At 44.9% G+C, this 11,640-nt stretch overlaps 2 protein-coding genes across 2 annotated transcripts; one reads left to right on the top strand and one right to left on the bottom strand.

Moving 5' to 3' along the window:
- Nucleotides 1-184: 184 nt before the first annotated feature.
- NDUFA6 (NADH:ubiquinone oxidoreductase subunit A6) lies at nucleotides 185-4,094 on the top strand. Its single transcript, XM_083699616.1, has 3 exons — nucleotides 185-360; nucleotides 3,059-3,174; nucleotides 3,888-4,094. The coding sequence occupies exons 1-3, from the start codon at nucleotides 219-221 to the stop codon at nucleotides 4,017-4,019; spliced, it is 390 nt and encodes a 129-aa protein (XP_083555742.1). The 5' UTR covers nucleotides 185-218; the 3' UTR covers nucleotides 4,020-4,094.
- Nucleotides 4,095-6,621: 2,527 nt separating this feature from the next.
- SMDT1 (single-pass membrane protein with aspartate rich tail 1) lies at nucleotides 6,622-9,754 on the bottom strand. The gene is made up of 3 exons (XM_083699613.1): nucleotides 9,549-9,754; nucleotides 8,081-8,221; nucleotides 6,622-6,916 (listed from the first exon to the last, which is right to left on the bottom strand). The coding sequence occupies exons 1-2, from the start codon at nucleotides 9,684-9,686 to the stop codon at nucleotides 8,084-8,086; spliced, it is 276 nt and encodes a 91-aa protein (XP_083555739.1). The 5' UTR covers nucleotides 9,687-9,754; the 3' UTR covers nucleotides 6,622-6,916; nucleotides 8,081-8,083.
- Between the last annotated feature and the right edge of the window lie 1,886 nt (nucleotides 9,755-11,640).

Raw genomic sequence — 11,640 nt, 5'->3', positions numbered from 1 at the left:
TTCTGGTGATAATGAAACCAAGAAGAAAGAGCGCGCAACCCCCATCCTCAAGGACGAAACCCGGAAGGCTTCGCCAATCCACCCTCCCACCGCCCAATGGCTGGCGAGCCTTGAAGAAACCGCACAGCTCTCAGCCAATGGCACTCGAGCGCCCTCGAACTCTGTACGGAAAACATCCGCGCGGGGATGGGTAGGCGGGGCGTATCAGGCCGAACAAGATGGCGGCGCCCGGAGCCGGGAAGGTAGCAGCGGCAGCCGCGAGGGCAGCTGTCAAGCCGATCTTCAGCCGGGACTTGGCGGAGGCCAAACGGCGCGTGCGAGAACTGTATAGGGCTTGGTACCGAGAAATACCAAACGCTGGTGAGGAGGCGCGGCTGCAGGCGAGCGACCTCCGCCTCAAGGTCGCGTCCCGAGGGGCGGCGCATGGAGGGGGACGGGCGGGCGGGCGTCGTCGCGGGCTGCGCCCCGTCCCCCAATTTCCCCGCTTCCCCGGACTCCCTTTCCTTTGAGGCCGCTGTCGAGAGAGTGGCCTGCTCAGAACTAAATCAAGGGCCGGGAAGGCTTCCCTGCTTCGACTGCTTCCCCATTTCCCACTCGTGTCACCTCCTCTCTGACACTTCGGGTCCCGCCATCCCAGCCTACGGCGCATCTTGCCATGGATGTAGTTGGCACCCTGATCTTCACTAGCGACTGCGAGTACCCAAAGAAGGGTTGGTTCAGCGTTAGCGGCGGTTATATGATACTAAGATGGTGTGTCTTTGATCCATTCAGGATATCTGCCCACCAGTGGCCTGCGGTGACATTTGTGGTAGGGGAAGAATTAGGCCAGGGGTCAGCAGACTTTATCAGCAGGGGGCTGGTCCACTGTCCCTCAGACCTTGTGGGGTGGGGCCGGACTGTATTTTGAAAATAATAATAATGAACGAATTCCTATGCCCCACAAATAACCCAGAGATGCATTTTAAATAAAAGCACACATTCTACTCATGTAAAAACACGCTAATTCCCGGACCGTCCACGGGCTGGATTTAGGAGGCAATTGGGCTGGATTTAGGAGGCAATTGGGCTGGATTTAGGAGGCAATTGGGCTGGATCCGGCCTCCGGGCCTTAGTTTGCCTACCCATGAATTAGAGCGCCAATGTGCACCCACTCCAGGGGGCAGGGTAAGGGTAGGAGGAGAAACATGAGGTTTACTCAAGAGCCGCTGCTAAGGATGCAGCTGTGGCAGCTATGTAAAGGCAGAATTCCCCCCTTCAAACTCAAGCTGCCTGATGATGATGATTTAAACAGCTACTCCTGCACTGTATCAGCTACCATAAAAATGTACAGTTCTTAAAAAGAGCCCCTTTATAAAGACCTGCTTGTGACATCAGGGTTGTTCCGTGCCCTTTCTCCTCCTCATCCCCTAAGTGGTGATGGTTGGGGTCCCCTAGCTGGCCTCTGCATGGTTGGGGAAGGCAGCAGCTGGGTGCCTCAACAAAAAGAAGGCACTGTTTCTTTACCTTCAGGGTGGGAAGTGGTCTCTGCCCCATGTGCATCACATCGAATGTTTTGCGTGCTGTGGGCTGTGCTGCTGCTGGGCGCTGTTTGGCATAGGCAGTTTAGATCTTGTTGGGAATTGCTTGCTTTCTGGCACAAAGCTCAAGTCTTTTACAAAATAAACCCAAGGAGCTGCTCCCCATTGATCCTGGCTGCAACCTGGAGGAAGGGAAGTGCTATTGAGGCGAAGGGGGGCTACTTCTGAGTAAACATGAAGAGGATTGGGCTGCGAGTCCAGCTGCCCACTCCTATTTGCTGTGCTTTGCAATGGTGCAAGGAGCTCTCCTTCAACCTGCTTTTGTGTGGGGAAGGGGTCCCAGCTGCATCACCCTGTCCTCTGCACCCTGCAATTGGAAATGAAGGACTTTTAAAATCCAGCAGCTCCAAATGTTGACGCAAGAGCTGCATTTTTCAAGACGCAGGCAGAGCGGGAAAGATGCCCTATCCATGGCCAGGACTGGAGGATTATCCCGCCGGCCTACACATGCCCGGGAGAGAAGCTGTGCCTGTCTCCCTCACAGCCCCACTCACCAGCATTCTCTCCGGCCCAAGCTGGTCGAGCCAAGCCGCCGGACGAGACCTGATAACTGTGCTGCCCACCCAGGCGGAGGAAGGGTGGCTCTTGAGGCTGAGGCCAGCCTTCGAGGTGCTCCTTTTCCCAGCCATCGCAGGGTTGCCACTATGCCCCCCTGGCTGCCTTGCAAAGCTGGGATCCAGGGAGGGTGGCAGCAAGTTGCACAAAGTTGCTTACCTTCACGGTTGTCCTCTGATTAAGCATCGCCCACACTATTTGTAGAGTGCGTAGCAAAGCATGGGTGGTGCATGCTCAGATAAGGAGGAAAGTGGATTCTTAGAGTTCCCCTCTCGTGTTTTCTACCTAATGAGCATGCCGTGTGTCTGTTAGAGAGGCTTGGATCAAGAATCCACTTCCCTACGCATCTGGGCATGTGCTGACACCAACCAGGACAAAGGACTACGAAGAGTGTAGCTCTGTGCAAGGAGTGCAACCCTCTGAGCAGCTTGAGTAGAGCAGCTAAATGAAGAAAGAGGCTAAGCAAGTAAGGCTCAAGAAGGGCTGGAGGAAGAGAAGGAAGGAGGAGGAAGCATGGAGGGAGGTGTGTGAATATTTTACCAGGAACTTTGGGGATTAGGCTAGCTCCTCCGTTCCACGGACTGTATGCCACTGGTGCCAACCCTGGTGGCATGTATGGGGTGGTTCTTATGGAGAATGGTGTTGGTTCACACTACAAGCTGGGAGTAACAGTTATATGTCACGAAAGCTTGAAGGACCTTGCTCATGACAGCTGTGGGCTTTTGTCTTTCCTGTAACTTAATGGGTTGTTAACACCTATTAGATCTTCCGTTTAATTAGAGCTCGCTTTCCATGGAATGGAACAAAACAGTCCACTAGTTGAACTGTGTTCAATTGGAGGCAGTAAATGTGTAAAAAGTAACTTTTTAATGTTAAGACCTAACACTCATTTTTTCACCCATTATTACTTTTTGCTTATCATCTAGTGCATCTATACCAGCTGGACATCTCAGTGAAACAGGGCCGGGATAAGGTGCGAGAGTTGTTCATGAAGAATGCCCATGCCACAGACCCTCGAGTTATTGATATGCTCGTTATTAAGGTAAATTAAATAACATTTGCCTTAAATTCAAAGCAAGCATACGATGTCTGGTATATAGAGATAAAAAGCAAAAGTAGTTTTCAGACATCATAAATGATACATGACTTTTTCTTTATGAAAGCTAAACTGTGTCTTGCAATATAGGTGTGTCTCTAAACGTGGGGTTTCAAACGCTGTGTCATCACAGAAACAATCCATATTCATGTGGTCTTACCCAAATTTAGGTAACTTAGGGGAGACTTGGGAGAGCCTGCTTATGTCCTTCCTGGCACAACTGGCTTGCCCCAGAGTGCTGATCAGTTATGCCTTCTTTACGGTACAGTAGTGTCACCATCATGGAGCATATGAGACTATAGTTTTACTATATACCAAAGGAATCTGTCCAAATCTAAATCTGAAGTGGCAGAATCTTTTAAAATACCTCCCCATCTGCTGTGTCTGCCTTGCCCCCAATCTTTAAAAGTATTTTGAGTCAGTAGCAATGTGATTAGGACAATACCTTTGTCTACAGCTCACTATTTCTTCAAGCATACAGCATGTAATGCAAGGGTTTCACAACAAACCTCCACTGTCATGTTATGTCCACTAATTTGGTTCTTAAAAATCCCAATTTCATAGAAACCTGATAGTTGTGCCTACCCTGTATTAGCATAATAAATTATTGTAGTAACAGGCCAATTTAAACACATTTCTTCCTTTTCTGTCTGATATAGGGGAAAATGGAACTCCAAGAGACTATTCACGTATGGAAACAACGGACCCATTTAATGAGGTATTTTCATGAGACAGAATCGCCACGACCCAAGGACTTCCTGTCCAAGTTCTATGCAGGCCATGACCCATGAACTTAATGAACTTTGTGGAGTTGTGATACTGTATGCTCGTCTGCTTCTGTTCCAAATAAAGCCCTGTATATTGAAGAGCTCTTCAGCTGGGAGGCAGCCATGCTGGTACTCTCTATTCCATACTGGTTCTGAATTCTTGGTGCAGATGCTTCAGCCATTATTGATTCCTTTCATGCATTATCTGCTTATGATAGCCTGGGTGTGCAGTACCTTTGTTGAAACTGGTACCTAAAAAACAGTACTGGAGTACCTTAAAAACATGCTGGAGTCCTATGCAGATATACTTCAAAGTTAGTCCCATTTGAATAAAGTTAAAATGATTCGGTACTCAAAAGAACAAAGAGGTTAGAAGTCTGTGTGGGAAAGATTGTGTTCAATAGTAGAATACAGTGGTACCTCCGGTTGCCAATGGGATCCGTTCCAGAGCTCCGGTCGCATCCCGAGGAATTCGCAACCGGCGGTGCTGCTTCTGCGCATGGCGCGTAGGGTGCTTCTGCACATGTGCATGCGGCAAAACCTGGAAAAATACTTCTGGGTTTGCCGCGTACGTAATCCAAATGATATGTAAGGCGAAAGATTGGAGGTGAAATCAAGTAGAGGTACCACTGTATATGTACTTTCACAGGACGCAGGCGGCACTGTGATCTAAGCCACTGAGCCTCTTGGGCTTGCCGATTGGAGGTTCAGTGGTTTGAATCCACACAATAGGGTGACCTCCCATTGCACTGTCCCAATTTCTGCCAACCTAGCAGTTCGAAAGCAGACTAGTGCAAGTAGATAAATAGGTACTGCTGTAGCGGGAAGGTAAACAGCGTTTCTGTGTGCTCTGGCTTCCGTCATGGTGTTCCGTTGCACCAGAAGCAGTTTAGTTGTGAGGGCCACATGACCTGGAAAGCTGTCTGGACAAACACTGACTCTCTTGGCCTGAAGCAAGATGAGTGCCGCAACCCATAGTCACCTTTGACTGGACTTAACCATCCAGGGGTTCTTTACCTTTTACCATATGTACTTCAATCCAGGATGCATTGGCTCCGATAAAATCATAAAGATTTGGTTCAAGAATGTACTATTAATAGTTGAACATGTATTTTTCCAGAAAGAGAAACCTGGAACACGCTAATGGAGTTTTGCAAAAGCTTAAAACATAAGTGGTAACCCTTGGGCTATCCAAAAGGCAGGTTGATATATTACAATGGGCTTTTCTTGCTTCCCAGAGTCCTCTCCCAGAAAATCTGGAACCCATTGGTACTGGGTGTCTTGCCATACCATGAGTATGTAATACATTTACTTTAATACCATTAAGTAAAACAGCACTAAACTGGTGAGTAGTTTTAGCAATCCAATTGTTAACTCTACAGCCTGGGTGCCCCTGCCCTTGGAAAGACTTGTAAGCCAAACCTGAGCAATCTTGAGAATAATCTGGCAGCAAATAAATAACTCACTTTTATCCTGCCTGCTTGCTTTGTGCAGATAGTTTTGCCTAATTTCTGTTACTGCCCTTGAAATACTAGCCATTAAGCCACCTTGATTACACTTATGAGTTTGTAGCCTAAGGCTTCCAATAATTTCCTTTGCTTGCCAGGAGAGTTATTTTGGGGCTTCCTCCCCCCCCCCCATTCTGTCTATGAAAGCTGAGCCCTATTCCAACCATCCCAAATACAAGTGTAAAAAAATGACACATGTTATGCAAGTAGTTCAATGTTCCTTAACCCAACTTTCATGGTTATTTAATACTGTATTCCTTCCCACTACGCAAGGGAGCCCTCCTGTGGTAGAACTGCATGCAGCAGCACTGCTGTGGCCTCTTGTTCTTCCTTCTTCAAAAGCTCCCACAAGAAAATCCTGTTTATTTGAAGTAAGAGGGTAGTAATGTCCCCAGTTGCTCTGAACAATGTTCAAGAATACAAAATCCTGTTCTGTACAAGATTATGCAAGTTGAATCATGTGTACAATTATTTCGTAGCAGGGCTAGCAGTTACCCTTTTTCTTTTTAGCCAACATGGCATAAGCCATGAAATAAGGCATGTGTACTGAAAAGTGACAATCCATTTTTGAATCCACAGACACTAATCCCATTGACCTTCAGAGCATAGGAAAAACATGTGATACAAATAAAAATAATGTTTAGGTAAATTGATGATACAGGAAGCAATTCCTCTTTGCCAAATGTTAAGTTAATTTTATCAGAACTTAGACTTGCATGCATCTCTGGACTTTGGTAGGTGTCATGAACTCAAGATACCACTTATGAGTCAATACTGTAACATGTCAAGTTCAAAAAGTTATGGCATAATCATTTACTGTACACCAAAATAAAATAGTGCCTGATATCAAAGGGTTTTTGCTCACTATTAGATATCAAGATTCAAAAAAGAAGTATCTGTGCTGCTGCTTCTTTTTTTGGAGCAAGTCAGTCTAGCTGAGTTAAATAAAGTTACTTTTCTGTTAAACATAGAATTTGCAGTTTCTCAAAAAAAAAAGTAAAGGGGTGAAAGAGAATTGAAATTATTAATGCTTTTCAGCAAAGGTATGGTGCAATAATACTTAATCACACTTGGATCCCTGCGTGCAACCTAGGACAATTTAAAGAAGAGATGTAAGCCTTGGTCTGTTACTCTTTATTTGCAATCTAAATCATTTCTTCACACTCATTTGAACAGGGTCCAAGCACTCTCATGAACTAGGTGTTACATACAATGATTGCTGAACCAAGCATATATCCTGCCTATGTATGTAGCCAATCCTCATTTACACATGCACAGAGCATTTACTGGTAGAATGGGGATCCAACTCTCCCAAAATGTCTTCTTTAAAAACTGAAAAGAGGGGCCATGACTAGACATTGACATCAGAATAGTTGTCTATGGCTTTCACTCTTGTTTTCTCCTGTTTTAACCCTGTAAAGAAACAAGAATATGTTATTTCACACTGCAGAATTGGCCCCATGTTCAACCCGTAGGATACTAGCTTTGCACAAATTAGAGAATGGCACAGAACACCAGTATCATGTGCATATTATAAACATACTGTTTGCTGCTTTCTATACAACACACAGCTTATTAAAACAAGTTCACTGTGACATTGGCAAGCGTATTTAGAATATAGAACAGTGATATTGCCAAATCAGTGTAAACATCTTGGTCATGGCCTAATGAATTTATTGTCTAGTCAGCTGTAATTCTTTCAAAATTATATTCACAAAAAGTAAGACAAAATAGTAACTAAATTATAAGCAGAACTTTCTGCATATGCTTAGTTTATTATATAGGAATAAAACTAGGAATAAAAGAATGGGAAGAAAAATACTAGGAATAAAAGAATGGGAAAGGAAAATACCAGGAATAAAAGAATGGGAAAGGAAAGGTAGGAAACTGTACTTTTAGAACAGGAATTGTGATCTAGGGTACATACGTGCTATGATAGGGTGAGAAGAGATTTCAAAGGCTGCTGCAACTACTCCAATAAAAAAGATGAGCTTCTCAGTGGCCTTCACTGCAAACATTGTAGGGACATGCAGGGTAGGGAAACTGTTTCGGTCTTAAGGCCAGAAAGTTTTGGGGGGTGCATGCCAGTGCTGGATGGGGCAATGGATGCAACTCTTTATGCAGCTGACTGCATTCCAGCCAGGCAAAAATCAAGAGGTTTCTACACATACCCACACCTCCCATCTTTCATTCACTGAACAGACATTCTAACAACAGTTCAAGGACACATTCCAGCCAGGCTAAAGCACAAGGATGAGGAGCAGGGCTGGTGGGGGGATTGCCCTGGAAAGAGGTACATTCAGCACTCAGGCCTGACGTTCCCCACCTGTAGGACAGTGTATGAGAGGTTGAGATGCAACCAGATTCATATCTTGCCTATCTTGTACACTCATACTCCACATGTTAGTACCAGTTTTCATGATAATTTAAGTATAGCTGGAGTTTCTGGGTATCCGTTTTGACCTAACAGGTTTACCAATGAAAGATTGTCTCCAAGTGTTTTATTCTGGTTTCACTCATCCTACATTAAATGAGGGGGGAAACTTCAGATCAAGTTTCTGCTTTTATCTATCATACCTATTAATCATCGTCGTCGTCATCCTCTGGTACAAAAATATCATGTTCCTCTAGCAAGGCTGCAAAGTTTTTGCTGATTTGTGTCCCAACATAGAGGAAGGGAATTACAATGGCAAACACACGAAGGAGACCAAAGGGCATCTGCAGAGATTAATTGAGAACCAGTTTAGTATCTCTTTCAATGCCAAGTCCTGCAGAAAATGTTGGTCATCAACAAATCTCTACAAAGCTGCCAATGTACATAAGTCTAGAGCTGATGGAAAGATTTAAAGAAATGCCATTACCCTTCAATGCTTTCACCCATAAATAATAGCACATATTCTTACTGTTCTACTAATTCACGTTTAAACCCACATAGAAAAATATTTGTAAAAATGTCTTCAAATATATGGAAAAACTAAGTAAAAAAAAAAAGAACAAAACTGAATATTAGAATTAAGCCAGCAACACATTTTATATCCTAAATACATAAATAGGAAAACTAAAAATTTGCATATTATCAAATACTCCAAAGTGTTTTCCTCATGGGCGGAGGAACCTACTGTAGTAAATGATCCAGCAAAACAGTTTTGCTCTCAATTCAAAGCATGAAACTCAAATAATGGAAAACGTAAGTGCAGTACTGTATAACAGCATTACTCAATGTACTGCAGCAGTGATTACTGTAGTCCAACTTATATTATAAGCCCCTGAAATTCATTTTGAACACAGCAGCGAAAATCCTTTATTCTATGGGTCACATTAGCTCACCTCCCCCCCTTTTCTCCTTTGCCTCCCGTTTCTGGACCCATTCTCTCTCATCTGCTCCTCCTTGCAGCCCCCATTTTCTAGACAAGTGCTTGTGGAACTTCTGAAAACCAAATGTGGGGCTTCCCTTAAAACGTTTCTCCTGGAAGCTGAGCGGAGCGGGCAGGGAAGGAGCTCTGAAAGGCCACATTCCAGACACCTGACAAAGAGTGGCTGGTCCATCCCACTTCATACTTGTCAAATGCAACTTGACATGAAAGCAGTCGGCCAGGTATCAGTCATCCGCATTACTAACATTTCCTGTCACCTGGACAAGAAACAAAAGGGGCAGGAAGGCAGGATCTATGGGAAAGGTCTCCCCCTTCCGGCTTTAACCGAGGTGAAGGAGGGAAAGGAAACACACAAAAACACCCTTTTCTTTTTATAAATGACCCCCGCCCCCCGTAGCCCACAGGCAGGAGAGGGGAGTAAGCGCTCACTATCCCCCTATGGCTCTTTTACTGATCCTTACGGGATGATTTCCTAGTGGTGCTTCTGTTCTAAAGCCCGCCCCTGCCGCCTTATCCATTGGGCAAACCATCTGCCAAGCCAACAATCCTTTCAAGCCATTGGCTGACACCACGTCCTCCAAGCCCGGCAGCCCATCCCGATTAGCGATTGGCTGGCTTCACTCCCAGCTCGCTTCCCCTCCGCGACCCGGGGCTCCCCTTCGCGCACTCACTTTGACGGGCTTGGGCAAGATGGCGCCAGTCCGGGTGACGGTGACATTTCGCGAGGGGGCAGCGGTCACCGAGGGGCCCCTCTGGCTCCCGGCGGGCCTCGCCCAGCACCCTGCCGCTGCCCACAGGCGCCCAGCCATCTTCTCTGTAGTGCTACCGCTATAGCGACGCGTCCGAAGTGTCGGAAGGATGGGAGGTGCTTTCTCAAATCTCGCGATATGAGGATGAAGGAATAAAATACCTCCAGGGCGCGCGTGGCAGGAGTGATGCCACAGAGATTCGAAAATATAGATTGCTCTCATCGCCTCGGATGGGTCGTTTCTTGGTTCCTATTTGAAAAGTCCCTCAGGGCGAAAGTGCTCAGAAAACCCAACAGAGGAATCTTATGTTTTAGCTTGACTCCAAACAGGAGTAGTTCCTACTTTTGCCAACTCTAATCCAGTTACCTGTAACTTTGTTTATTTGCTTTGCCAATATTCAGAGAGGTCCCCTGTCAATGAAGTGCAGCTTTACTCTTTATATTCCTTTTAAAGGGCTTATCACATTTCTGTGATGTTAAATGTGTGTGTGTGTGAATTATCCTAATGTTTCTGTTTATTGTGCATCATGTTTTTACATTACCGTTATTTTTGTAAACAACCCTGTGACCATTTTAGTGAAGAGAGTATATAAATCTGTAAATAAATTAAGTTTGTTACCTACACAAGTGGAGGGGGCTGTAGCTACAGAACAGCAGAGGGCTTGCCAGACTGGGTATCTGGTTGGCATCTGTGGTACATTGGAAAGTAGACTAGGTAAATACTTGGTCTGATCCTGCAGGACACTAATTATGTTAGAACGCCCAGGGAGGGAACTCCAGACACATTCTCATCACCGTGCAGCCAAACACTACAATATATATATTAAAAAGTTTATTCAAGAATAAATTTGTACTACAAATAACTTTGAAACAGTAGTGTATATTCTTGTTTTAAGTGTAAAACATAATCCATGCAAACATACAAAAAATGTAATTCAAGGGTGTATGTAGAGCACCATGAAGTTATTAGCTTCCATTTGTTGTACGACCTTAGCAGGTATATTCTGGCTGCTGCTAACATTATTGCAGATCAGAATTTTTTTCTTTGGAGTGGATATATTACTATCTTCCTTCAAAACATTAATCATTTTTACTGTTGGAAGTGACATATTATTTGCCATGGTAACTTGATTTTATCTCATTAAAAACAGTCATGGTGGTTCTTCCCTCCCAGCAGGGATAGTCATTCCATTTGAACGTTGCAACTGGTTATTACCAGCACTGGTCTGAGCCCAGGATGACTTGGTAAACAGTGGTTTGGTTGGCCAATTAGTTATAGTTAAAGTCACTAATGTGCAAGAATGCTAAAGAACAAACCTGATCGCAAAAATCAGAATGCAGCAATATGATATAAAGGTATTGTTGTTGTTGTTTAGTCGTTTAGTCGTGTCCGACTCTTCGTGACCCCATGGACCAGAGAACGCCAGGCACCTCTGTCCTCCACTGCCTCCCGCAGTTTAGTCAAACTCATGCTGGTAACATCGAAAACACTATCCAACCATCTCGTCCTCTGTCGTCCCCTTCTCCTTGTGCCCTCCATCTTTCCCAACATCAGGGTCTTCTCCAGGGAGTCTTCTCTTCTCATGAGGTGGCCAAAGTACTGGAGCCTCAGCTTCACAATCTGTCCTTCCAGTGAGCACTCAGGGTTGATTTCCTTCAGAATGGAGAGGTTTGATCTTCTTGCAGTCCATGGGACTCTCAAGAGTCTCCTCCAGCACCATAATTCAAAAAAAAAAAAGGCAGTGTATACTGGACACCATAGAACATGAATCCAGTGCCTATTGGCATTTAAATTGAAGTTCATGGACTTATGACTACAAAACTCACATCTCAGTGATTGCAGTTGAGATGGCTGAGATGTCTAGGTTTATACTGTTCTTCACCCTAATCAGGCTATGTACACATTAGCGGCTTCCTTAGGAGACTGTTGTGTGCGTCAGAACAACAGGGCCAAGGGACAAATGTGGCTCTCCAGGTTTCTCCATAGGGCCTTAGAACATTCCCCAAACCACACC

The sequence above is a fragment of the Podarcis gaigeae genome (genome assembly GCF_964106915.1).
Source record: "Podarcis gaigeae genome assembly, chromosome: 10".
Classification (NCBI taxonomy): Eukaryota; Metazoa; Chordata; class Lepidosauria; order Squamata; family Lacertidae; genus Podarcis; species Podarcis gaigeae.
The sequence above is the reverse complement of the archived record's forward strand: the minus strand, read 5'-3'. Positions and strand labels throughout refer to the sequence as shown.

Coding starts and splice junctions, on each gene's coding strand:
- NDUFA6 (XM_083699616.1), top strand. CDS start 219: ATGGCGGCGCCCGGAGCCGGGAAGGTAGCAGCGGCAGCCGCGAGGGCA. Junction 361..3,058: donor CCGAGAAATACCAAACGCTG/GTGAGGAGGCGC, acceptor CTTATCATCTAG/TGCATCTATACCAGCTGGAC. Junction 3,175..3,887: donor TTGATATGCTCGTTATTAAG/GTAAATTAAATA, acceptor TGTCTGATATAG/GGGAAAATGGAACTCCAAGA.
- SMDT1 (XM_083699613.1), bottom strand. CDS start 9,686: ATGGCTGGGCGCCTGTGGGCAGCGGCAGGGTGCTGGGCGAGGCCCGCC. Junction 8,222..9,548: donor TCTTGCCCAAGCCCGTCAAA/GTGAGTGCGCGA, acceptor TAATCTCTGCAG/ATGCCCTTTGGTCTCCTTCG.